General features: G+C 48.5%; 1 protein-coding gene across 1 annotated transcript in view; it reads right to left on the bottom strand.

Annotated features, from left to right (window-relative positions):
* Positions 1 to 1,222: 1,222 nt before the first annotated feature.
* The window catches only part of LOC134945630 (cytoplasmic phosphatidylinositol transfer protein 1-like), a 124,345-nt gene continuing 99,515 nt past the window's right edge, over positions 1,223 to 26,052 (bottom strand). Inside the window, exons 4-10 of the mRNA XM_063935050.1 lie at positions 14,041 to 14,129; positions 13,548 to 13,555; positions 12,477 to 12,548; positions 9,222 to 9,317; positions 8,255 to 8,410; positions 6,059 to 6,122; positions 1,223 to 1,979 (exon numbers count right to left, since the gene is read on the bottom strand). Coding sequence (XP_063791120.1) covers positions 1,693 to 1,979; positions 6,059 to 6,122; positions 8,255 to 8,410; positions 9,222 to 9,317; positions 12,477 to 12,548; positions 13,548 to 13,555; positions 14,041 to 14,129 — 772 coding nt within the window. The 3' untranslated portion in view covers positions 1,223 to 1,692. The remainder of the gene's footprint in view (positions 1,980 to 6,058; positions 6,123 to 8,254; positions 8,411 to 9,221; positions 9,318 to 12,476; positions 12,549 to 13,547; positions 13,556 to 14,040; positions 14,130 to 26,052) is intronic.

The following is a 26,052-nucleotide window of genomic DNA, read 5'->3' as shown; positions in this document are numbered from 1 at the left end:
TTCTGTAGTGCAGGACTGCAGGGGAGAGCCAGGGAGCCGTCCTTCCAGCGAAGCTGTGAGGGAATAATGGCGCCAGTGTGCTGAGGGAGTTGGCTCCGCCCCTTTTTCGGCGGGCTTTCTCCCGCTATTTTATCGTTTCTGGCCGGGGTTAATATACACCTATATAGCCTCTGGGGCTATATATGGTGTTAGTTATGCCAGCCAAGGTGTTATTATTGCTGCTCAGGGCGCCCCCCCAGCGCCCTGCACCCATCAGTGACCGCAGTGTGTGGTGTGCATGAGGAGCAATGGCGCACAGCTGCAGTGCTGTGCGCTACCTTGGAGAAGACAGAAGTCTTCAGCCGCCGATTTTCCGGACCACCTTCTTGTTTCTGGCTCTGTAAGGGGGACGGCGGCGCGGCTCCGGGAACGGACGACGAGGTCGGGTCCTGTGTTCGATCCCTCTGGAGCTAATGGTGTCCAGTAGCCTAAGAAGCCCAAGCTACCACCACTTAGGTAGGTTCGCTTCTTCTCCCCTTAGTCCCTCGTTGCAGTGAGCCTGTTGCCAGCAGGTCTCACTGAAAATAAAAAACCTAAACTATACTTTCTTCTAGGAGCTCAGGAGAGCCCCTAGTGTGCATCCAGCTCAGCCGGGCACAGAAATCTAACTGAGGCTTGGAGGAGGGTCATAGGGGGAGGAGCCAGTGCACACCAGTTTTATATTTTCTTTAGATGTGCCCAGTCTCCTGCGGAGCCGTCTATTCCCCATGGTCCTTACGGAGTCCCCAGCATCCACTAGGACGTCAGAGAAAAAACCTTGGCGCCTCTGAAACCTTTAAAAAAGAGAAAAGGTTCAGCAATTATCAGTTGGGTTCCGAACTAAGGCCCAGATTTATCAAGCCTTGGAGAGTAATAAATTGAACTGTAACAGACTACCAACCAATCAGCTCCTGTCATTTTTCAAACACAGCCTGTAACACGGCAGCTAGGAGCTGATTGGCTGCTACTTTATCACCGTGCAATTTATCACTCTTCAAGGCTTGATAAATCTGGGCCTATGATCTTATCAACACAGCACAAAAGAACAAATGAACTACTCAATGTAAAAGCAACGGATAAATGATTGTCAGCGCTGTAACTCAACCTGAAGAGAACCACACAGTGGGCAGAAACGTTGGCACCTTAACAAGAAGAACCCCTTTTTTCTTGTGTGGTCTGCGACGGGAAAAAGAACAGGCATAAAACTCTAAAAACATCCATGATTTAATGACAAATGAAAAACCATTACAGATATATAAACCACCAGTCCCGACAAGCACTGCACAGCAGACCCGAAACCCAGCTACAAAGCAATAGGCACATAGACACCAGCCAGTCACCGTAATTCTGTAGCCGGCGGTTTATATTTTTCCAACTCCACAAATTCGGAATGACTTGGTGCTGAGCACACACTGTTTTCTGACTCGTATAAATGGTCGAGCGGATCAAAGATACGTTTTAAAGTGCCCATCGCTGTGCGGTGAAGAAGCCAACTCTTTATTTTATTTTTTTGCCCAATTCCAAGTAGGTCATCTTTGAGTAAGGGTCCGTTCTGTTGGAGGGTTGGCTTCTTCAGGTGTGTGTCCGGGATTATCATTTGTTTTGGACTTCTCCTGGGTAGGGAAGGGGTAACCCCTGTGGAGGGAGAGCAGATGTGGAGGTTACGCCTGGATTTCAGCTGTCGGTGTTTGTGGGAGTCAAGTGGCTGGGAGGGCCGTTGGCCCGCTCCCTCAGTTCTGGCAGGGTGAGGGTATCTGGGGCGGAGGTCTTGCGTTGTCTGTCTTTAGGGAGGGTGAGGAATTCCGGGGGGTCTCCTGTGATGGGGGTGGCAGGGGCGCTGCGGATGGCTGGGAAGTGGCACTCTGGGGTGATGGTAATGGTTGGTGCCACTGGACCTATCTTCTCATTGGTGGCTGCCTGTGTTTCCTTCTCGAACTCCCGCACTTCAGTCATGTTCATTCCTGCCGGGATAAATGGAATTACAGTATAATGATTATTATATTAAAGCTGAGAGGAGAGAAAGTAAACCTGGACTCATACCTAAGAATATCTGTGAGCGCCGATATTAAGCAGCATTTCCATAATTGACGCAATTTATTGTACACACGTGAGGCTTATCTGAGCAACAAAATCATGTAGCCCAGACCAACCAATCAGAATCCAGCTTTCAAGTTCGGTGTAGTCACATCAATAAAAGCTGATGTCTTACTGGTTGCTACAAAATGTGTGTGCTGTTTTCACCGTTATTGTCTTGTATGCGGATATTTCTATCGAGCTCGTTTCAGTGTGAATCTTTACACTCGTTGACTACTGTGAACTTGTGCTACCCTGCTAACAATGAATATGCAGTATTTACCACTAGACCTTGCCGTAGACTGCAGACACCGTATACAGTGATTGCAGAGATGGCTTTGCCTTTCTCTACAGTACTGTATGTATACAGCCGAGGTTACCGTAATAATAATGCCACGTGTTTCTCTGAAAGCACTGCATCTGTTCATATGCACGGCACATAATAAACAGGTTCACATTCCAAGGCACCTGGGCCTTCTGCAGGTCTACAAAGTCACGCGTATGCCCACAAGGTAAGTTCTCATTGTAATAACTCATCGGCAATATAAAGTCTGGCTTTAGTGACTTCCTTCTAAATCCAGGGAATCACTGCAATGACCTCCCAAGGCCAGGTTACAGATGGGCGACTGGGATCCAGGGGCCAACACACAGGGCCTCCAACTAACTGGCCCACCTGCCACCTTTGCGGCCACCACCTTCCTCATAATGTGGCAGCCCAATGCTCTGACCAAACCAAACCAAACCACATCAGCTGCATGGATGCCACATTTAAGTCGGCCAGCAGTGTGGACCAAGCAGTTTTGCGGCAAAGGCCCCCATCTTAGGGCCACATTTAGCGTGAGCCACAAGGCCACCTGAATGTACGAGTACAGATGTGGTTGCACATGCGTAGTTTGCATGTACTTCAAGATATGGGGCCTAATTCAGACCTGATCGCAACAGCAAACGTTTTCTCTAATGGGCAAAACCATGTGCAGTGCAGAGGGGGCAGATGTAACATGTGCAGAGAGAGTTAGATTTGGGTGGGTGGTGTTCAAACCGAAATCTAAATTGCAGTGTAAAAATAAAGCAGCCAGTATTTACCCTGCACAGAAACAATATAACCCACCCAAATCTAACTCTCTCTGCACATGTTACATCTGCCCCCCTTGCAGTGCACATGGTTTTGCTTTTGCGCCAAGGTCTGAATTAGGCCCATGGGCAGGTTGTATCCATTCAGGTATGGATGAAGGGCCACGTGGGCCTGGGGCTGAAAATGATTAAGGGCCTACTGTGAGAAATGGGGGAGGTGTGGCCAGTGCAGTGTGGGTGTGGCCAGTGCTGTGTGGGCATGGCCAGTGCAGTGTGGGTGTGGCCAGTGCTGTGTGGGTGCAGCCAGAGCTATGTGGACGCACCAGGAGACTGTGCTGAGTAATGCGATATGCGACACATATGCAAATCTGTATACGGAGCAGAACAGAACTTGCATTGGAGAAAAGCTGCGGCTGCTGCATTGTAGCACTTTGTGTGCAGATTCAGAGACTTGGTCGCGCACAGATATACAAGGGTAGCATAACACACTACTCAGCACAGTCTCCTGGTGTGTCCTAGCCACAATGCGAATAACCCGCATATTTAGCAATAAAAGACGCCTCAATGCTAGCACAGGTTTACAGGACTTAGGTCCTATTTGGCGTGTCTGCAGCAATGATGCATGACTATACATCTATACCAGAATGTTTAGAGAACGTGCCGCCAGTGTATTGTGTATTACATTCTGCTTGTATGATTGCTGCTCGTAATTTCTTCTACTTTATTAGGTTATCGTAGACGATTCTGTTGGCCTGCTTTGCCTCTGAGGTATCATTCCAGTATTGATCTTACAGGGAATCTGTCTAGTGACGCCCGGGGAACGGCAGTATTGTACTAAATATAAAACATCCGCTGAATGCAGGACAAGCGATTGCTCTCAAGAGCTTACACTCGGCCCTGCTGCCGTCGGCTGAAGCAAGAGGCAGTAATTGGATCTTTTGTCTGGCCCCTGAGAGGAAGGTGATAAACTGAGCCGCCGGCTCCATAGCGGGGCATGCCATGGCGACGCTCACGTTGTGTGGCTACAATAAGAGAACAGGGAGATGCAGAGTATTTAAGGAAAGATCATACCCTCCAACATTTTACACATAAAACTCGGTACAAATGAGAAAAGGGGGCGTGGTCATGGGTAAAGGCCACGCCCCTTTCCTATACTTTCAATGGAAGTTTGGAGAGTCAAAAATCGGTACAGACCATAAAAAAAAGGAACTGTACCTGCTAAAAAGGTGCAGCTGGAGGGTATGAAATATGTCAACCAATTGACAGGTGGAATGTTAGTTAGTATATAGCACCTGGTGCTCAAGGCATAAAGAATGAATAAGCATACACTAACTTTGCCCCCCTGTTCGCCCTGGAAAATCCTGTACATTACCACAACCTCTATGCTAATTGTTTGGGACTCTGGCATCAGACTGCACTTTGCCCTCTTTCACAATGGCGTCTTCTGACATCACAGCTCCTCAGCATAGAGCAGCCAGCACCACAGCTAGGAAGCCGAGCACTTACTATAATTTACGACAGAGGTTCTCAAGTGCAGTCCTCAAGGCACCCCATCGGTCCATGGCTCAGCACAGATGGTTAAATCATATTGGTTGAGGTGCTAAGTCACCTGTAGCTAAGCATGGATAAACTTAAAACCTGGACTGTTGGGGTGCCTTGAGGACCGCACTTGAGAACCTCTGTCGTAGATTATAGAAAGTGCTCGGCTTCCTAGCCGTGGTGCTGGCTGCTCTATGCTGTGGAGCTGTGATGTCAGAAGACGTTTGAGAACCTCTGAGCTACGGTCTGTGGGGCTAATTCAGGTTGGATCACAAAGAGCAATCCAACGGGAATTTCTTACGATTTGCCCCGCTGGCGCATGTGCAACGCCCGTCCTGCGCATGCACCCGCAGTAAATGCGGGCGCCCCCCACAGAAAATGCAAATGCCTCTGCCTGTCAATCAGGAAGGGGGGGGGGGGGGGCGGCAATGCAGGGGCACGGAGTAAAAACACGGGTGCGGCGGCACGAGCGGGGGGCCGTGACTGAAACATCACACGCAGCCGCTGCGGCAGGAGGCTACCCTATTTTTAGCAAACACACTGAAATTGCAGTTGCTCCGCAATTTCAGCGTGGTCTAGGGGGGGGAGGCGGCAGTCAGCACGCTGGGAGGCCTTGCTCTTTGATGGGCGGCCCCCAGCATGTGATCCAAAGGACTGCAAATTCTGAATCAGGCTCACTCTCCTGAGTGAGTGGGTTTGGGGGTTGGGGGGGGGGGCAGAGGAACACTGATTTGTTTTCTAAATAAATGAACAAATAAATAGTGTTCAAGGCTCTAAATCAGAGGTTCCAATGGTCCAGGTTTTAAATGTATCCATGCTTGGCCACAGGTGACTTAATTAACACATAAGTCAATTTGATGTAATCGTCTGTGCTGAGCTGTGGATATACCTAAATCCTGGACTGTTGTGGTGCCTTGAGGACCGCGTTTAGGAACCTCTGCTCTAAATAAAAGATCCCCCCCCTCACTCTCCCTCTCTCCACCAATGAGATAGATCTAGTGTAGTCCTAACTGGACCTGTTACTGCAATTGTGCCACGGCTCTGGGCAACTATCGTATATGGAGGGTTAAGCTATATATATACCCAGATGTTGAGGGGTACATGAATGGATTGATTATTGCTTGCAGGCCCGGGATCAGCCAATGCGCTCACTAATGCGGCTCATCGGCCATATTGTTTTGAGGGCTACTAGGAATGACTGACCAAACTGACTGACACAACATGTGTGCGTTTGCCCAATTCAAACCTCCTTACACCCAAGACAGCTCCTTCACTGCCTCCCCGGCCCATGGACCGGCATCAGAGGCTACTGACTGCGGGTCATGTTACTAATGGATAAAAGCAGTGTTGGACTCACCGTACCACTCATCCACCCATGCGAAGGCCTGACGGTGCCCCACGATCAGCAGGTCCCGGATCACCTAATGTTACAGAGGAAAACGATAAAACATGACGAGCAGAGAAGGTTTATGTTTCTTACATGACCTTTGTCATTTTCCCATAACGTGATATTACTCTACAATGTATTTTATTTCCAAGTGCCACAGCATATAATGAAACTAGAGCTACAGTGTTAGTGTTGTTTTAGAATTATGTCCTGCTGAATAAAACGCAAACACTTTTCTCTGCAATGGGCACAAGCATTTACGTAGCTGTCCTGGCGATCAGACGTAACCCTTATCCCACTACCAATACCGGGGATTTTTTATTAAACGCAGAAAAAAGTATTCGGAACCTCTAGAACCATTGAGCCACTACTGCTGGCATTCGTGAGAAGCTAACGGAGAAGGATGAGACAGAGGATTAGGGTAAAAGTGTAAATAATTTCGGGATAAAAGATGAAAACGGTTTTGCAGGCTAATGCAGAGCTTTATATGGCCTGTTGGACGTGGGTGCACTTATGTTCCTACCACCTCCAGTTCTATATATAATCTCTTTTGTTGGTGTGAATAATGGGGCCTAAATCGGGGATGTATGTAAACCCAATATTTGTGCACATCTCCAATGTTTTTATATCTGAGCATGCTCACAATCTGCACTGCACATGTGCAGATCCGGGCTGCAGTGTCATCGCAGTGCCCCAGACAATCTGGGAGGCGGTGACAGTGATAGGAAGCACTACAGAAAACGGGGCATGTCTACCCTGATTCCTGGCTGTGATGAAGCTGCTTCACCGGCAGCGTGATTTCACCAGTCGTCCTGCGGGTTACTCAGATGTCCGATGTTCACGCAGATGCTCCGATGCTGCGTCCTCCGACAGATCAGAGGAGCCGACAGGAGGTGTCTATTTATCAAGACACCTCCTGCAGCCATTAGCGTATTATCGCACAGCCGCTGCATACAAAGACGCGCCTGCTTAGGGATCTGCAGCCATCCTGAATCAGGAGTTGTTGCAACATACAAGTTCAAGGGTTAATACAGCCAGATGGAAAAAAAAACAAAGCGAACACAGATACTGGACACTTCACATTGTCAGGCCCTTTGGGGGTATTTTCGCACTATGCAGGCTCTGGAGCTGAAGGAACGCATCTACGGGCGGTGCAGAGTTAATGCGAGCCAAATGCATCTCCAGTTGCGGCTGAAGGTGCGTAGCTGGGCGGTAATACTGAAGTTTGGGTGCGTCGTAATAACTGCTGGCTACGCTGAAATGAGCTCAGCGCACGTGTAAATACACCAAACCTGTGGTTTATATTCTCTAAGGCGGGCCCACAGCAGGGTGATAATCCGCCCTGTGCCAGCCCCATCCACAGATATGTGACATGAGGACAGGACAAGGGAGAACCTGTGAACTCGGAGCGTCCTACGGAATCTCTCAGTAACACTCTGGCAGCTCTTTAGGCTGCAGGGTGCCATTCCAAGCACCATGAAAGCCAAATTCAGGTGCCACAGAGCATGCGTACCGCCTGCCCACCGCTAGCTGCAGCCCTTTCTAAGTAATGGAGAATACAGGTTGACAATTTACCCAATAAAACACCAATGGATTATGTGATTTTCTAGTGAGCGGCAAGTGTTGAGTTTATCCCTGTAATTAGGACAGAGATTTGGTTCCTTAAAGCAGGGGTGGGGAACCTTCGGACCTCCAGTTGTTGTTAAACTACACATCCCATCATGCCCTGCAACAGTTTTAGCATGACAAAACAGCATAACTGTGGCAAAGCATGCTGCTATGTGTAGTTCAACAACAGGGCCAAAGGTTCCCCACCACTGCCTTAAAGGCACGGCCATTTGTATTGTTTGGTCCCGTTCAGTTTTGAGCTCATCGCTTCTCCACTCTTTTCACTGCTTGATACATTCACCCCTTAATTCCATAAACAGTTAATACATCAGATCCATCCTGCAGACACAATGGCCGTATCCAGGTTCTGTAGCATACCTCCCAATGGTCTTGATTCCAGCAGGACAGTCCAATTTTTGGGGGGCCACTGTCCCACTCGAGGGACGCTGTGTCCCGGGACAGTCGGGGGACACTCTGCCACCGTTGAATGCCCATTGTCCCCCCCCCCACTTCATGTCATTGTTCCCTACACCCCTGCCTCCATGTACACACACACACCTTGTGCACAAATTGCTCGACTCGCGTCTGAAGGCCCCAGACCTCAAACTTGACATTGACCAGCTTGTATGAGCACATAACAGGCCGCGCCTGGCACCTCCAGCCCTCCTGGAGAGGCCCCCGCCCCGTCTTGCTGGAGACGAAATGCCTCAGATCCTGCGATAGAGAAAGGGGAGAATGAAGCAATCTCTTTGTGCTGGTGAGACGCTGCTCGCCGGGCTCTTACACCATATCCTGAATATAAATGAGGAATAATAAAAGACATAAAATAATATAATAAAAAATAATATAAAAATAATAATAAAATAAAATAAATAATAAAAGACAGGAGACACTGACAGGAAGCCCATCCGCAGTCTAACAATGAACTGTAGAGTGCATCAGCGCTGTACGCAAGACCTGTGAATATGAGATAAAGAGACGCTTTATACTTCCCGCTGGCTGCAAGAAATGGAACCTTAAGTAATGACTATTTCATTGTGCCATCATTTAGACATACATCCGATACACAGCTTCATGTTATCCTTCTGTGTAGGCTATGAGTAGATATAGGGGGATGCGAGTATGTGCCAGAGGTCCTATAGCAAAGTGAAAATTAGGGCCCTGTTCCATCCCTGGCTGTCTTTCTTTGCCTGCTCTCTGCCTTACATTTAGTGCTTTCCTCCGTCACGTCAAACCCCACCCCTACGATAGCCACACACCCAAACTATTCTATGGTGAGGATTACCAGGATTATTTCCAGCATTAAGATTGACAGGAGAACTCCGGGCAAACATAAAGGAATAATGGGGAAGAGAAGACAAAGCGTGGCAACTGTACTGCACGGTGAGACTAGCACCATCACATAATGTAGTATTTCTATAGAAATATCCCATAATAATTACACTGGGTAATTACAAAACAACATTTAAAAAAAAAACATAAAAGGAATAAAGTCCCTTTAAGGGTATAATTACATGGCACCCACCTCTGTGCTCTTGTAGTATCTGTCTGGAATCTCATCGTACGCAATGTCCAGGTGTGACACCTCGTGCCCTTCGTCTGCCGCGTTTGCGTTAAATATCTGCAATACATGACGCTCATTATAAACCTTTTATGTACCATACTGCTTGTTGAACTCTGCATTTAATGACCGTATATCACAATTAGGTGAAGACTGAGGATGGTTTGAGGTCCTTGGATTTGGTATATGGCACATGTACTACTGGCTGTTCTGTATGGTGCACACCAGCAACAAACACAGGGCAGAAGAGTCCTCTACTGGGTGCTGCTTTGTGGAGTCCATTTATTATGACCAGCAGCTAATCGCCAGGGTAACCGTCATGTGCGGCACGGACAGCAGCTAGACTGCTGGGAATGACTCAACGAGGTGCTGGTAGGGTGGTACAGGTACATTTTAGCGGTGAGCTGCTCCGCTGTATCGTGTTGGTCGGCCCTCACACACCTTCATAGCCGACGTTCACCTCTCACGTCAATGGCACGTGGCGCTCCGCAGTTTCCACGTCGGTTATTTGCAATGGTGCCATTTGCCCAGTCACAGTACACCTTCACCGCAGCAGCACGCGGACAGTTTATAAACTGTGCTTTCATATACACTGCCACCCTTGGCTTGAGAGACGATAATCATCCCTTTTTGCAACACAGATATATCGTCCCTTTTACCCATGACAGCAACGAGTGATATGTGTGCAGACGGCCTATCGCACACCTTATATACCCACCAAGCCAGCGCAGGACATGTGACGTACTTCATGTTATACGCGCTGCCGACGTCAAATGTAGGAGCTGGTCATAATAATGTGACTCGTCCGTGTATATACACAGCGCACCCGGGTTACAGCCGTCACTAGGACACTCGTCTGGTTGGGAGTTTATTAGAGTAAGTAAACGTTGCGCTTCCTAAAGTGATTTATTGCAGCTACCGGGATAAACAGAAGCAGGTTTAAACGAGGCCTCCTTGTTGTAATTAATACGCACCCACTGAGATGATTTCTAAATGATTGTAATTTTCTCTTCTGCTGTCTTCCAGTGGGAAAGAAAAAGTTGTTTTTAAGCTATAAACTTATGTGCTGGAAATCCTGGCTGAGCGGTCTACGGGGCCTGTATAAATCTTGGCTGAGAGTGCCTAGACAGCGGTCTACGGGGCCTGTATAAATCCTGGCTGAGAGTGCCCAGACAGCGGTCTACGGGGCCTGTATAAATCCTGGCTGAGAGTGCCCCGACAGTGGTGTAACGGGGCCTGTATAAATCCTAGCTGAGAGTGCCCAGACAGCGATCTACGGGGCCTGTATAAATCCTGGCTGAGAGTGCCCCGACAGCGGTCTACGGGGCCTGTATAAATCCTGGCTGAGAGTGCCCAGACAGCGATCTACGGGGCCTGTATAAATCCTGGCTGAGAGTGCCCAGACAGCGATCTACTGGGCCTGTATAAATCCTAGCTGAGAGTGCCCAAACAGCGGTCTACGGGGCCTGTATAAATCCTGGCTGAGAGTGCCCAGACAGTGGTGTAACGGGGCCTGTATAAATCCTGGCTGAGAGTGCCCAGACAGCGATCTACGGGGCCTGTATAAATCCTGGCTGAGAGTGCCCAGACAGCGATCTACGGGGCCTGTATAAATCCTGGCTGAGAGTGCCCAGACAGCGATCTACGGGGCCTGTATAAATCCTGGCTGAGAGTGCCCCGACAGCGGTCTACGTGGCCTGTATAAATCCTGGCTGAGAGTGCCCAGACAGCGATCTACGGGGCCTGTATAAATCCTGGCTGAGAGTGCCCCGACAGCGGTCTACGGGGCCTGTATAAATCCTGGCTGAGAGTGCCCAGACAGCGATCTACGGGGCCTGTATAAATCCTGGCTGAGAGTGCCCCGACAGCGGTCTACGGGGCCTGTATAAATCCCGGCTGAGAGTGCCCAGACAGCGATCTACGGGGCCTGTATAAATCCTGGCTGAGAGTGCCCAGACAGCGATCTACGGGGCCTGTATAAATCCTGGCTGAGAGTGCCCAGACAGCGATCTACGGGGCCTGTATAAATCCTGGCTGAGAGTGCCCCGACAGCGGTCTACGGGGCCTGTATAAATCCTGGCTGAGAGTGCCCCGACAGCGATCTACGGGGCCTGTATAAATCCTGGCTGAGAGTGCCCCGACAGCGGTCTACGGGGCCTGTATAAATCCTGGCTGAGAGTGCCCAGACAGCGATCTACGGGGCCTGTATAAATCCTGGCTGAGAGTGCCCCGACAGCGGTCTACGGTGCCTGTATAAATCCTGGCTGAGAGTGCCCAGACAGCGATCTACGGGGCCTGTATAAATCCTGGCTGAGAGTGCCCCGACAGCGATCTACGGGGCCTGTATAAATACTGGCTGAGAGTGCCCAGACAGCGATCTACGGGGCCTGTATAAATCCTGGCTGAGAGTGCCCAGACAGTGGTGTAACGGGGCCTGTATAAATCCTGGCTGAGAGTGCCCAGACAGCGATCTACGGGGCCTGTATAAATCCTGGCTGAGAGTGCCCCGACAGCGATCTACGGGGCCTGTATAAATACTGGCTGAGAGTGCCCAGACAGCGATCTACGGGGCCTGTATAAATCCTGGCTGAGAGTGCCCAGACAGTGGTGTAACGGGGCCTGTATAAATCCTGGCTGAGAGTGCCCAAACAGCGGTCTACGAGGCCTGTATAAATCCTGGCTGAGAGTGCCCAGACAGTGGTGTAACGGGGCCTGTATAAATCCTGGCTGAGAGTGCCCAAACAGCGGTCTACGAGGCCTGTAACGGTTACCGTGACAATTGTATTTCTCATCAGTGATTATCTCATCTTTATCTCCTGTTCTCTGACCATGGCTTTCATTTGTTTGTATTATCATCTCCTACAGTAGATCTACGAAGCTGTGCGGCACCATGGTTAGCATTGCTGCTTTACAACTCCAGGTGGCCCTATCTGTGTGGAGAATGTATGTTCTTCTCTGTTTTTGTATCTGCCAGGGGTGCATGTGAGTTAATGAATTTAGACTGTAAGCTCCAGCACAGGGTTGGGTTTGCAGGTCACCGTACCGGCACCGGGAACCCTGATTTAAGATGGCTGATGAGGGGGGACGAGCGCAATGAATCCCCTTGCGGGCTGGCTGCGCATGCCACCCTGCGGGCTTGGTGCGGGCTTAAATGTATATATATATCTATATATATATGAGAGAGCGAGAGAGAGAAAGGGATCACGTCGCCACACTTACACTGTCATCGTCTCCGCAGTCATCAGAATACCTTGTCTCAATGTGGATGGAGAACTTAGGAAGGAAAGAACACTGTACGGAGGAGAGAATGTACTTGTTAATAACATCTAATCTCAATCCATGTAGAAAGACATACTGTACACACTGCAGGAACACACAATACGGATCTGCATACGCCTGTGGTACCAGACACAGGATGCCTTCACAGATTTCCTATTTTGAATATCCCCATGTGTTTGTCTCATGTACCCCCACTCCCCAAATCCCAGAGCGGCATGACACAGTGGGCTAGCACTGCAGGATGGGGGTGTCCATCCTCTCCCATAGCATATATACAGCTCCTGACTTTTGCGTAATGGGAGGGGTCCCCCACTGTTACTACGTAGGAGGACAAGTTAGAAATAAGCATTGAAAACCCTGGTAACGCACGATGACATCACTAAGTCCCTGTTTATTATTTATTGATTAAATAAAGATTTATTCCTGGGGCTAAGTGCGTTGATAAAACTATTATTTTTCAGCAAAGCTGCGCATTTAACAACACTGTGGGAGGCGCTCCTATGTTACCATGGCAACCCATTAGATGTCAATAGTTCTTTTTAAGGCCTGTTTAGTAAATAGAACTTGGCACCCACAGTAATGGCTCCAGTGGCAAAAAGAAAATAATACAAAAAAATGGACACATGGGGTTCACCCAGGAAACAATCTTCAGCTGCCGCCATAATGAGCACTTCATATAGAGCAGTGACGCGAGGTGAGTGAGGTGAGTGAGGTGAGGTGAGATGAGGTGAGATGAGGGGAGATGAGATGAGGTGAGGTGAGATGAGGGGAGATGAGATGAGGTGAGGTGAGGTGAGGTGAGGTGAGATGAGGTGAGATGAGGTGAGATGAGGTGAGGTGGGATGAGGTGAGGTGAGGGGAGATGAGATGAGGTGAGGTGAGTGAGATGTCCCATAATAGACAACAGAGTTCTCCAATCCATTAACAAAAAAATAAATACAATATTTAAATGAATATATGGAAAATAAGTGACCCCAGGTAGCCCCGCCCATGTGCAGACATTCCACTTACTGTGTATTCTGTGGGCCACAGGTCGCCGGCGGGAGGTGGGCAGTGTGGTGAGACAGCAAGATCAGGTGTGAGAAGGTAGAGGAGAGGAAATGAAGGACATAAGTGCTGTTAGTGGGTTAAATATGGAATACTGAAAAGAGCATTCAATAGATGAGTATTACTGTGCCTGTGATAGCAGTTGTACAAAGGTTAAGGGCCATCTCGTTAGTGGACAGGAAAACGTTGGGTCGGTGCAGTTACTGGGAGCCGCTGTGAATACGACGCATACTGGCATTTGCATTCGTTCTGGACTCAGCCACATTCTGAATGCCGCCATATCCTGACTCAGGCTCCAGTAGTTGCTTAATATTATAAAGGACAACTTGGCCTACAAGTCTTGCGCGGCACTTACAGTGTTGGGCGGTGTTCATTTAGCAATAGTCTGACAAGTCCACTTGGATTATATGTCCCCAACACAGCCTAGATAGAGTATGTGTAATAAGCTGGGAGATACCTGTCACTGTGAAAGGATAGTAGTTCCAGGCCTTCTCACATATGTAGAACATCCTGGGAACCACGGCCCGGGCCCAGCCTGGTAATTTGCTGTAAAACAGGTGGAAACAGATAAAGGCCAATGGCTGGTCGTCCCTGTCTTTGCTGCAAACACAACCAACCCCATGCCTCTTGCCTAGCCCAAATACAAGCTGAAAATGCCCAAATATATACTGTACTCAACGTATCTTCTCACGTGGTCTCCTCAGAGTGACACAAGGGTCTATTCATGAAGCAGTGAAAAGTGTGGAGAAGTGAGCCAGTGGAGAAGTTGTCCATGGCAACCAACCAGCATTAAACTAACATTAATAATTTGCATATTATACAAATGTACGAAGCAGCTGATTGGTCGCCACAGGCAACTTCTCCACAGGGTCACTTCTCCACTCTTTTCACTGCTACATGAATAAACCCCTTAGTCATCTAAAGGAGCCGTATCCTCAAAGATGAGACCCAATCTGTCCTGCGCGGGATGACCATCAACAAGTTAACCATCGAAGGTCGATGGATTTTTCCTCATCGGGAGGAAAACATCAATGGCTGAACGGTTGATCACTCCCGATGCACGGAAGACGGCCACCAGACCACAGCTGCCCTCCAATAGGGGACCTCCGCAGCCGATGTTCACCATCTGGTGAACATCCATCGATGATCAAACTATTTACCGTCGATGTTAGGTTACAAAGCATCGATGGTGGATGACCACCCCTAGCCGAAGCTGCTTTACACATCATCTGCGCTGAACATATATTTCACATACCACTGAATGAAAGAAACTAATCACATAACAACATGTAAATGTAAACATTAATCAGCTACATGGTATCTGGTCTTTAGGTCGTCAACACTCATTAGGTCGACACATGAAAAGGTCGACATGAGTTTTTCACAATTTTTTTCATTTTTTATTTTACTTTTTCATACTTTACGATCCACGTGGACTACAATTGGGAATAGTAACCTGTGCCAAATGCAGCGGTAGCGGAGCGAGGCACCGTGGCGAGCCATGCGAGGGGATACGGTGCACTACCTGGGGTTCCCGGTCACTTTTTACAAAGAAACGGCACCAAAAAAATATTAAAAAACTCATGTTGACCTTTTTCCATGTCGGCATAGTGTCCGTGACGACCTATTTCAGGTGTCGACCTAGTCACTGTTGACCAATAGTGGTCAACGTAATGACTGTCGACTTAGCTACTGTCGACCCCGTGATCCACACCCCAGGTGCACATTAAAGGTCCGTGTGAGCCAATTACATCAACCTGCCAGCAATTCTCACAGATATACTGGATGATACATTACGCATGTCTTGCGCATATTCCCGTAAATGCAATTTGGCTGCATACTGACCCTGTTTATGCAAATGCCACTAAATGACCAAATGAGATGAAAAACCATCAATATCCTCGTCCGACTTTGCTGTCGACCGGGCGTGAACATTTATCATATTCTCTATTTTCTCTGTGACCCGCACGCCCTAAGGAAAATCAATGCAAAGCAATAAAGTTCCCCAACCCCCTTCAGTCTCTAGGATTGGAGTTCAGACACTGGCTGCCGGGCCCCCTTGATGAAGGTTGTGAATGAGAAAGCAGAGGGGAGAGGAGGGGTCTGGGAGTAAGATGAGGCAGGACAGCTTGTCAGCAGGGACCCACTTACTGTTACTATATATAGAAAGTGGAGTCGTGTGAGATGGAAGAGGGATATAAATAGCCGCTCGGAGCTGTCAGCGCTCCTTCCCCCCAAACCCCCCACCACCACCACCTCACCTCCTGCCCACACCTCCCCTGTGAGTATGTGAAACTTATACCTGCTATCAATTGTGGGTACAGACACCAGCCCAGTGGGTGGGGACCAGTAGAGCAGAGAGGACGTCAGCGGCTCAACACTCCGGTCTCCTTTATCCAACATCCCAAATGTCCCTGTTTTAAAATAACTCTGTCTGTTTTGAGCCAAAGCCTTGGCGTCATCATGTTCTGCAAAGGAATCCCTGCAGCAAAACGATTCATTTTCTTAGGGGGAAAACTGAATGCATCAGCGCCACAATGCAGAGCGCTTCTCATTCACACCACTTTTAGTAATAATTTGCAGATCAGTAATATATAAACCTTGGCAGAGATCTGCAGAACGTTGCCTGGATCCGTCTAGCCTTGACAAGAGGGATATTGATGTTTTACATAATATCACACCGAGGAATCAGCAATATCTCCGTCACAAGATTTATATTAACCTCTTAGGGAAGATCTGAGGATCTTAAACGGAATCTCTGTATATTCTGACTCGCAGGACTGGCTGCGGGCATAGCGTGACGCCTATTACTGTCACTCCTTGCACATAAAATCTAGGGGAAGGCTACGATGGGGGTTAAAGTTCCATTGATGACATTTTTCATGGTTTTTGTTTCACTTACTTTAAAATCCCGGGTAGAGCTAAATGACTGCAGCGGAGGTTTGGCCAACTATGGGGGTAATTCAGACCTGATCGCTAGGCTGCGTTTTTCGTACAGCGAGCGATCAGGTCTAAAGTGCACATGCGTATGCACCGCAATGCGCAGGTGCGTCGCACGGGTACAAAGCGGATCGCCGCTCAGTGATGGGTTTGTGCAAAGGATTCATTCGCACGGGCGATCGCAAGGAGATTGACAGGAAGGCGGCATTTGTGGGTGGCAACTGACCGTTTTCAGGGAGTATTTGGGAAAAGCGCAGGCGTGTCCATGCGTTTCCAGGGCGGGTTCCTGACGTCAATTCCGGTCCCGGACAGGCTGATGTGATCGCAGCGGCTGAGTAAGTCCCGGGCTGAGCAGAGACTGCACGAGATCTGTTTGTACAGCTCTGCTACACAGGCGTTCGCACACTTGCAAAGCGAAAATACACTCCCCTGTGGGCGGTGACTAGGCGAACGCAGGACTGCAAAAAACTCCTAGCGAGCGAACAGGTCTGATTTATGCCCATAGTGCGGCACAAAATAACGGCCTCAAGCCAAAACTAAAATAAATCCGGCTGCAGAGATCCTGATCTTTGCGTTATTATCCTTTAAATATACGTGGCTGGATGGGCAGCGGATTCCTGGTATATTCACGGAGCGTAGAGATAACATGTCTTAGTGGAATGTACTAAACACTGAAAGCTTATTTATTGAGCTGTTAGAAGGCACCCATAACAATATATATCATCCAATGACTGTAGCCGATATCATGTCTCACACACGATGGAAAGATTTGGCTTTATAGCATATTAGGATTTAGTGTAATCCTCATCAGGGTAAACCAATACTGTGAACAATTCTGTGTAGTTCATGCTGCGCCGCAGGCGGGGCAGATGTAACTTGTGCAGAGAGCGTTAGATTTGGGTGGGGTGTGTCCAAACTGAAAACTCAACTGCAGTGTAAAAGCCTTTCAGCATGTTGGGGACTACATGCAATAGCAGCCAGTATTTACCCTGCATGCAAAAACCATACATATATTTGCACCCCTTGCATGGTAGTGTACGGTAGTTTGCTCCAGGTGCAGTCACTTGCTCCCGAATCAGAATCATGCCATGGGCGTCTATGATTAAGAAGCAACTGATAAACTTGGGTCCATGTTTCCTCTTTTGCAGACCCCTAATTATAGGGGACCGTGCAAATGTAGCCTCAAACGCCAACGGCTGTGCGGACATCACCCCGACTATGGTACCAAGGACACAGAACCCAGGATGAAGCCACAGAACCCACACCGTTCACATGGCGCAATAACCCATTCACATAAAATAATGGGGACAGCTGCAGAATTTTATTCTCTATTATTCACAAAGTTGCGATTCTCCCACCTCTGTGCTAAGACACCCGGCAATAAGCAACCCTAAATAATAGATGCTTATAATTCCCTGTATTCTGATACAATTTACAGCTTAATCCATCCGGAAAAATAATGGCCCATTCGTGGCCCATCATTGTGAGCTGTCCCTGGTGCTGACTCAACCAGCAATACATTATTCTCCCAGCTGCAGACGTTGGGAAAGCAAAGTGATAATCAGGAGGAAGGGAACGACGGTGTCATCCTACCCCTATATACCCTATAGAAGACGTATCACACACCATTCTGCGTTTCGGACATACCCTGCAAATGTCTGAAGAACGTAAACCAAACCACGGATTTAAGGAAGTGCTAATTAGGTATTTAGAAAGTCGTAGACGGAGATAGGCTTAGATTGCTCTAATCTTTTCATTGTAAATAGAGTTCTACGCTTTGATAAATCAGCCCCTTTAGCTCAATATTATATTTTTTTTCTCCCTTAGTCATCTCATTTAAATATTATGCCCTATACACATTGCTTAAAAAAGAATTTATGATTCAAAATGAAGTCATCGGAATGCTTCATCATGATTCAAGACGACGTGGGTAATTGGCCGCAGCTGGTGGTTTTACGTTAGATGTGCTGTAATTCTGTTAGTACCTGAAAATGCCCAGTGGCATGGGTGGGGGCGGGGGGTGGGTTTCGATAAAACTATCTTCAGCTGCTATGAGCTACGTTAAGGTTACTGAGCAGCCAATACCACCTGTATGAGGATTGCAGAGCTCTCAGACTAACAAAAATCCAGGAGCCTAAACCACTAAACATTTTACTTACGCTTGCCAGTACTTCTCCCCTGCTAGCTTGGCAGTAGAATAAACCAATGTTAGCCGACTCTGGTCCTCAAACCCCCATAAGAGGCCAAATCTGGTCTTGAAACCCCCATAAGGGGCTAAATCTGGTCTTCAAACCTCCATAAGAAACCAAATCTGGTCCTCAACTCCCCACAAGAAGCCAAATCTGGTCCTCAAACCCGCCATAAGCGGCCAAATCTGGTCCTCAAACCCCCATAAGAGGCCAAATCTGGTCCTCAAACCCCATAAGAAGCCAAATCTGGTCCCCAAAGCCCCATAAGAGGACAAATCTGGTACTCAAATTCCCGCAAGAAGCCAGATTATAAGGATGTACCTGCTGGAGTTCATTTTGATTCAAGCTGTTGTACTTTATAACCAACATTTCCAATGTAATATATTATAGCTAACCTACTACCTATATGTTGGGTGGGAACATGCTATAGATAACAATGAACTTATTCTCCCGCAATATCATCTCTTGATGTCTCTAGGAGTTTCATCTGCCATAATAACAACATGACGTACATGTATATTGTGTGTCTTTCTCCATGGGTAACAAAGATAGCAATTTCCGTCAGCCCCAGATATAGGATGGGAATACCACTGCCAAGAAGGCTACATGTCAAGTTGTTACATGCCATGGATGCTGCGAGATGTGCACATAACATGCTTGTAAAGCTGCATGCAGGGTTCGGGGCCGGCGGCAAGGGGAATGCAGAGGCTGTACTGGCAACCAGATCAATGTACCCAAAAAGGCTGCACTGCTTTCAAAAGTGATGCAAAAAGCAGCCTTGTGTGGGCGCTACCAGAGTTACTTATCCGTAATCCTATAAATACCTGCTATAAAAAAAATATTTTTGTGTAATCAGTGTATAGAACCATATACCCACAAGAAGTTGTTTGTTTTTTTGTGCATGGCATTATTAACTCAATGTCTGAGAGGCTCAGCAAGTCACGAGCTTCCCTTGAAACATGATCGTATGATGGATGAAGTATCTTGTTAAGAGGCGCTCCAACAACAATTTAAACATAATGGACTTCAGAATAATGTAGGACATATAAGCAAAGTACAGCCAGGGCTGGCTAGATCAGGTCTGATCACCGTGTACAGCCTCTCGGACACAACCGAAGCCCGTATATGGGGGGTAATTCAGAGTTGATCGCAGCAGCAAATTTGTTAGAAGTTGGGCAAAACCATGTGCACTGCAGGTGGGGGGTGGGGGGCAGATATAACATGTGCAGAGAGAGTTAGATTTGGGTGGGGGGTGCTCAATCTGAAATCTAAATTGCAGTGTAAAAATAAAGCAACCAGTATTTACCCTGCACAGAAACAAAATAACCCACCCAAATCTAACTCTCTCTGCACATGTTATATCTGCCCCACCTGCAATGCACATGGGCCCTCATTCCGAGTTGTTCGCTCGCAAGCTGCTTTTAGCAGCTTTACACACGCTAAGCCGCCGCCTACTGGGAGTGAATCTTAGCTTCTTAAAATTGCGAACGAAAGATTCTCAAAATTGCGACCACACACCTCTTAGCAGTTTCTGAGTAGCTCCAGACTTACTCGGCATCTGAGATCAGTTCAGTGCTTGTCGTTCATGGTTTGACGTCACAAACACGCCCAGCGTTCGCCCAGACACTCCTCCGTTTCTCCAGCCACTCCCGCGTTTTTCCCAGAAACGGTAGCGTTTTTTCACACACACCCATAAAACGGCCTGTTTCCGACCAGAAACACCCACTTCCTGTCAATCACATTACGATCACCAGAACGAAGAAAAAAACGTGAGTAAAAAACCTACCTGCATAGCAAATTTACTTGGCGCAGTCGCAGTGCGGATATTGCGCATGCGCACTAAGCGGAAAATCGCTGCGATGCAAAAAAATTTACCGAGCGAACAACTCGGAATGACCCCCATGGTTTTTCCCAACTGCTAACAAATTTGCTGCTGCGATCAACTCTGAATTACCCCCATGGTTTTATAGTAGCAACATCCGTAGTTTGCGTTTCTGTGTTTTATGGTAACTGTGTTGTGTGACGGCAAGATTTCATGTCTGCCCAAAAGAGGTAAAATCAGGGGGCCTTTAGACAAAAACATATATATCCCGTATGAAACTCCTTCATCTGTTGCATTATGTTACCAGAACATCCCGTCTATCAGTCATAAAGCATATAAAGTTCACTTTTATACACTTACAGAGGAAATAGTTACTCTCTCTTGACCAGTAATCCAGCGACAAAAGGTTTATTATCTTTAACTAGAAAAGTTAAGTAGCTTTAAAGCAGGGGTGGGGCACCTTCGGCCCTCCAGCTGTTGTTGAACTACACATACCAGTATGCCCTGCAACAGTTTTGCTTTTTGACCATGCTAAAACTGATGCAGGGCATGCTGTGATGTGTAGTTCAACAACAGCTGGAGGGCCGAAGGTTCCCCATTCCTGCTTTAAAGTATGCAAGCAAACATGGAAATCTCTGTAGTGGCTAGATACGTTTGGCACATGGACTCCCAGCATGTCATGTAACGTCAGAGTGGGAAGAGGAGGGGGAGGACTTTACAGTGCACACAGAGGTGTGTTACAATCTGCTCACTGCCTCATGCGCCATGCGACTGTGGCTTCCATGGTATTCAGAACTAGCTATAGTGCCTGGCCCTTCTCTCACCATCTCACCGTCTTATTGACCCGCAAGTTGATAACCAATTCCTTGATAATATGTTTTCTCTGACGTCCTAGTGGATGCTGGGAACTCCGTAAGGACCATGGGGAATAGACGGGCTCCGCAGGAGACTGGGCACTCTAAGAAAGAATTAGGACTACTGGTGTGCACTGGCTCCTCCCTCTATGCCCCTCCTCCAGACCTCAGTTAGAATCTGTGCCCGGCTCGAGCTGGTTGCACACTAGGGGCTCTCCTGAGCTTCTAGTAAAGAAAGTATTTATTAAGTTTTTTATTTTCAGTGAGATCTGCTGGCAACAGACTCACTGCTACGAGGGACTTAGGGGAGAGAAGCGAACCTACCTGCTTGCAGCTAGCTTGGGCTTCTAGGCTACTGGACACCATTAGCTCCAGAGGGATCGAACACAGGCCCAGCCTCGGTCGTCCGGTCCCGGCCCCGCGCCGCCGTCCCCCGTGCAGAGCCAGAAGCAAGAAGAACGTCCAGGAAATCGGCGGCTGAAGACTCCGGTCTTCATTAAGGTAGCGCACAGCACTGCAGCTGTGCGCCATTGCTCCCTATGCACACCACATACTCCGGTCACTGATGGGTGCAGGGCGCTGGGGGGGGGGGGGGGGGGGCGCGCCCTGGGCTGCAATTAGAGTACCTTAAATTGGCAAAAAACATATAATATAGTCTAATATACTATATATGTGTAAAAATTCCCTGCCATAATATTAATAAAAGAGCGGGAGAAGCCCGCCGAAAAAGGGGCGGGGCTATCTCCCTCAGCACACTGGCGCCATTTCCTTTTCACAGCTCCGCTGGAAGACAGCTCCCCAGGCTCTCCCCTGCAGTTTCCAGGCTCAAAGGGTAAAAAAGAGAGGGGGGGGGGGGCCTAAATTTAGGCGCAAAAACTGTATTGTATAGCTGCTACAGGGAAAATCACTTTGTGTAGTGTAAATCCCTGTTTATATAGCGCTGTGGTGTGTGCTGGCATACTCTCTCTCTGTCTCCCCAAAGGACTTTGTGGGGTCCTGTCCTCAGTCAGAGCATTCCCTGTGTGTGTGCGGTGTGTCGATACGGCTGTGTCGACATGTTTGATGAGGAGGCTTATGTGGAGGCGGAGCAGGTGCCGATAAATGTGATGTCACCCCCTGCGGGGTCGACACCAGAGTGGATGGATATGTGGAAGGTATTAACCGACAGTGTCAACTCCTTACATAAAAGGTTCGATGACATAACAGCTGTGGGACAGCCGGCTTCTCAGCCAGTGCCTGCCCAGGCGTCTCAAAAGCCATCAGGGGCTCAAAAACGCCCGCTACCTCAGATGGCAGACACAGATGTCGACACGGAGTCTGACTCCAGTGTCGACGACGACGAGACTAATGTACATTCCACTAGGGCCATCCGTTGCATGATTACGGCAATGAAAAATGTGTTGCACATTTCTGACATTAACCCAGGTACCACTAAAAGGGGTATTATGTTTGGGGAGAAAAAGCAACCAGTGGTTTTTCCCCCATCAGATGAGTTAAATGAAGTGTGTGAAGAAGCGTGGGCTTCCCCTGATAAAAAACTAGTGATTTCTAAAAAGTTACTAATGGCGTACCCTTTCCCGCCAGAGGACAGGGTATGTTGGGAGACATCCCCGAGGGTGGATAAAGCGCTCACACGCTTGTCAAAAAAGGTGGCACTACGTCTCAGGATACGGCCGCCTTAAAGGAGCCTGCGGATAGAAAGCAGGAGGCATATTAAAGACGCAGTCTTATATATGAGAGATGCACAGAGGGATATTTGTCGGCTGGCATCTAGAATAAATGCAATGTCCATTTCTGCCAGGAGAGTGTTATGGACTCGGCAGTGGACAGGTGATGCGGATTCTAAGAGGCACATGGAGGTTTTGCCTTACAAGGGTGAGGAATTGTTTGGGGATGGTCTCTCGGACCTCGTTTCCACAGCGACAGCTGGGAAGTCCACATTTTTACCTCAGGTTCCCTCTCAGTCTAAGAAAGCACCGTATTATCAGGTACAGTCCTTTCGGCCCCAGAAAGGCAAGCGGGTTAAAGGCGCGTCCTTTCTGCCCAGAGGCAGGGGTAGAGGGAAAAAGCTGCACCATACAGCCAGTTCCCAAGAACAAAAATCCTCCCCTGCTTCCACTAAATCCACCGCATGACGCTGGGGCTCCACTGGTGGAGCCAGGCGGTGGGGGCCCGTCTCCGGAACTTCAGCGACCGGTGGGTTCGCTCACAGGTGGATCCCTGGGTTCTACAAGTGGTATCTCAGGGATACAAGCTGGAATTCGAGACGTCTCCCCCTCGCCGTTACCTCAAATCAGCCTTGCCAGCTACTCCCCCGGACAGGGAGGTAGTGCTGGCAGCAATTCACAAGCTGTACCTCCAGCAGGTGATAATAAAAGTTCCCCTCCTTCAACAGGGACGGGGTTACTATTCCACAATGTTTGTGGTACCGAAACCAGACGGTTCGGTGAGACCCATTCTAAATTTGAAATCCTTGAACACTTATATAAGGAGGTTCAAGTTCAAAATGGAATCGCTCAGGGCGGTTATTGCAAGCCTGGAAGAGGGGGATTACATGGTATCACTGGACATCAAGGATGCTTACCTGCATGTCCCCATTTACCCACCTCACCAGGTGTACCTCCGTTTTGTGGTACAAGACTGCCATTACCAATTCCAGACGTTGCTGTTTGGTCTGTCCACGGCACCGAGGGTATTTACCAAGGTAATGGCCGAAATGATGATACTCCTTCGAAAGAAGGGAGTTATAATTATCCCATACTTGGACGATCTCCTTATAAAGGCGAGGTCCAGGGAGCAGTTGTTGGTCGGAGTAGCACTATCTCAGGAAGTGCTACAACAGCACGGCTGGATTCTGAATATTCCAAAGTCGCAGCTGGTTCCTACGACGCGTCTGCTGTTCCTGGGTATGATTCTGGACACAGAACAGAAGAAGGTGTTTCTCCCGGAGAAGAAGGCCAAGGAGTTGTCATCTCTGGTCAGAGATCTCCTGAAACCAAAACAGGTGTCGGTGCATCACTGCACGCGAGTCCTGGGAAAGATGGTAGCTTCTTACGAGGCAATTCCATTCGGCAGGTTCCATGCAAGGATCTTTCAGTGGGATCTGTTGGACAAGTGGTCCGGATCGCATCTTCAGATGCATCGGCTGATCACCCTGTCCCCGAGGGCCAGGGTGTCTCTGCTGTGGTGGCTGCAGAGTGCTCATCTTCTAGAGGGCCGCAGATTCGGCATACAGGACTGGGTCCTGGTGACCACGGATGCAAGCCTCCGAGGTTGGGGGGCAGTCACTCAGGGAAGAAACTTCCAGGGACAATGGTCGAGTCAGGAGGCTTCCCTACACATAAATATTCTGGAACTAAGGGCCATTTACAATGCCCTAAGTCAGGCAAGACCCCTGCTTCAAAACCAGCCGGTGCTGATTCAGTCAGACAACATCACGGCGGTCGCCCATGTAAACCGACAGGGCGGCACAAGAAGCAGGATGGCGATGGCAGAAGCCACAAGGATTCTCCGATGGGCGGAAAATCACGTGATAGCACTGTCAGCAGTGTTCATTCCGGGAGTGGACAACTGGGAAGCAGACTTCCTCAGCAGGCACAACCTCCACCCGGGAGAGTGGGGACTTCATCCAGAAGTCTTCCAACTGATTGTAAACCGTTGGGAAAGGCCACAGGTGGACATGATGGCGTCCCGCCTACACAAAAAGCTAAAAAGATATTGCGCCAGGTCAAGGGACCCTCAGGCAATAGCTGTGGACGCTCTAGTGACACCGTGGGTGTACCAGTCGGTTTATGTGTTCCCTCCTCTTCCTCTCATACCAAAGGTGCTGAGGATAATAAGAAAGAGAGGAGTAAGAACTATACTCATCGTTCCGGATTGGCCAAGAAGGACTTGGTATCCGGAACTACAAGAAATGATCTCAGAGGACCCTTGGCCTCTGCCTCTCAGACAGGACCTGCTACAGCAGGGGCCCTGTCTGTTCCAAGACTTACCGCGGCTGCGTTTGACGGCATGGCGGTTGAACGCCGGATCCTGATGGAAAAGGGCATTCCGGTTGAAGTCATTCCTACGCTGATAAAAGCTAGGAACGATGTGACAGCAAAGCATTATCACCGCATATGGCGAAAATATGTTGCTTGGTGTGAGGCTATGAAGGCCCCCACAGAAGAATTTCAGCTGGGTCGATTTCTGCACTTCCTACAGTCAGGAGTGACTATGGGCCTAAAATTGGGTTCCATTAAAGTCCAGATTTCGGCCCTGTCTATTTTCTTTCAAAAAGAACTGGCTTCACTGCCTGAAGTTCAGACGTTTGTTAAGGGAGTGCTGCATATTCAGCCCCCTTTTGTGCCCCCAGTGGCACCTTGGGATCTCAACGTTGTGTTGGATTTCCTAAAATCACATTGGTTTGAGCCGCTTCAGACCGTGGAATTAAAATATCTCACGTGGAAAGTGGTCATGCTTTTGGCCTTGGCTTCGGCTAGGCGGGTGTCAGAATTGGCGGCTTTGTCCTGTAAAAGCCCCTATCTGATCTTCCATATGGACAGAGCAGAATTGAGGACGCGTCCCCAATTCCTCCCTAAGGTGGTATCAGCGTTTCATTTGAACCAACCTATTGTGGTGCCTGCGGCTACTCGGGACTTGGAGGCCTCCAAGTTGCTGGACGT

This window comes from Pseudophryne corroboree, chromosome 7 (assembly GCF_028390025.1).
Source record: "Pseudophryne corroboree isolate aPseCor3 chromosome 7, aPseCor3.hap2, whole genome shotgun sequence".
Lineage (NCBI taxonomy): Eukaryota > Metazoa > Chordata > Amphibia > Anura > Myobatrachidae > Pseudophryne > Pseudophryne corroboree.
This window is presented reverse-complemented; position numbering and strand designations above follow the sequence as displayed.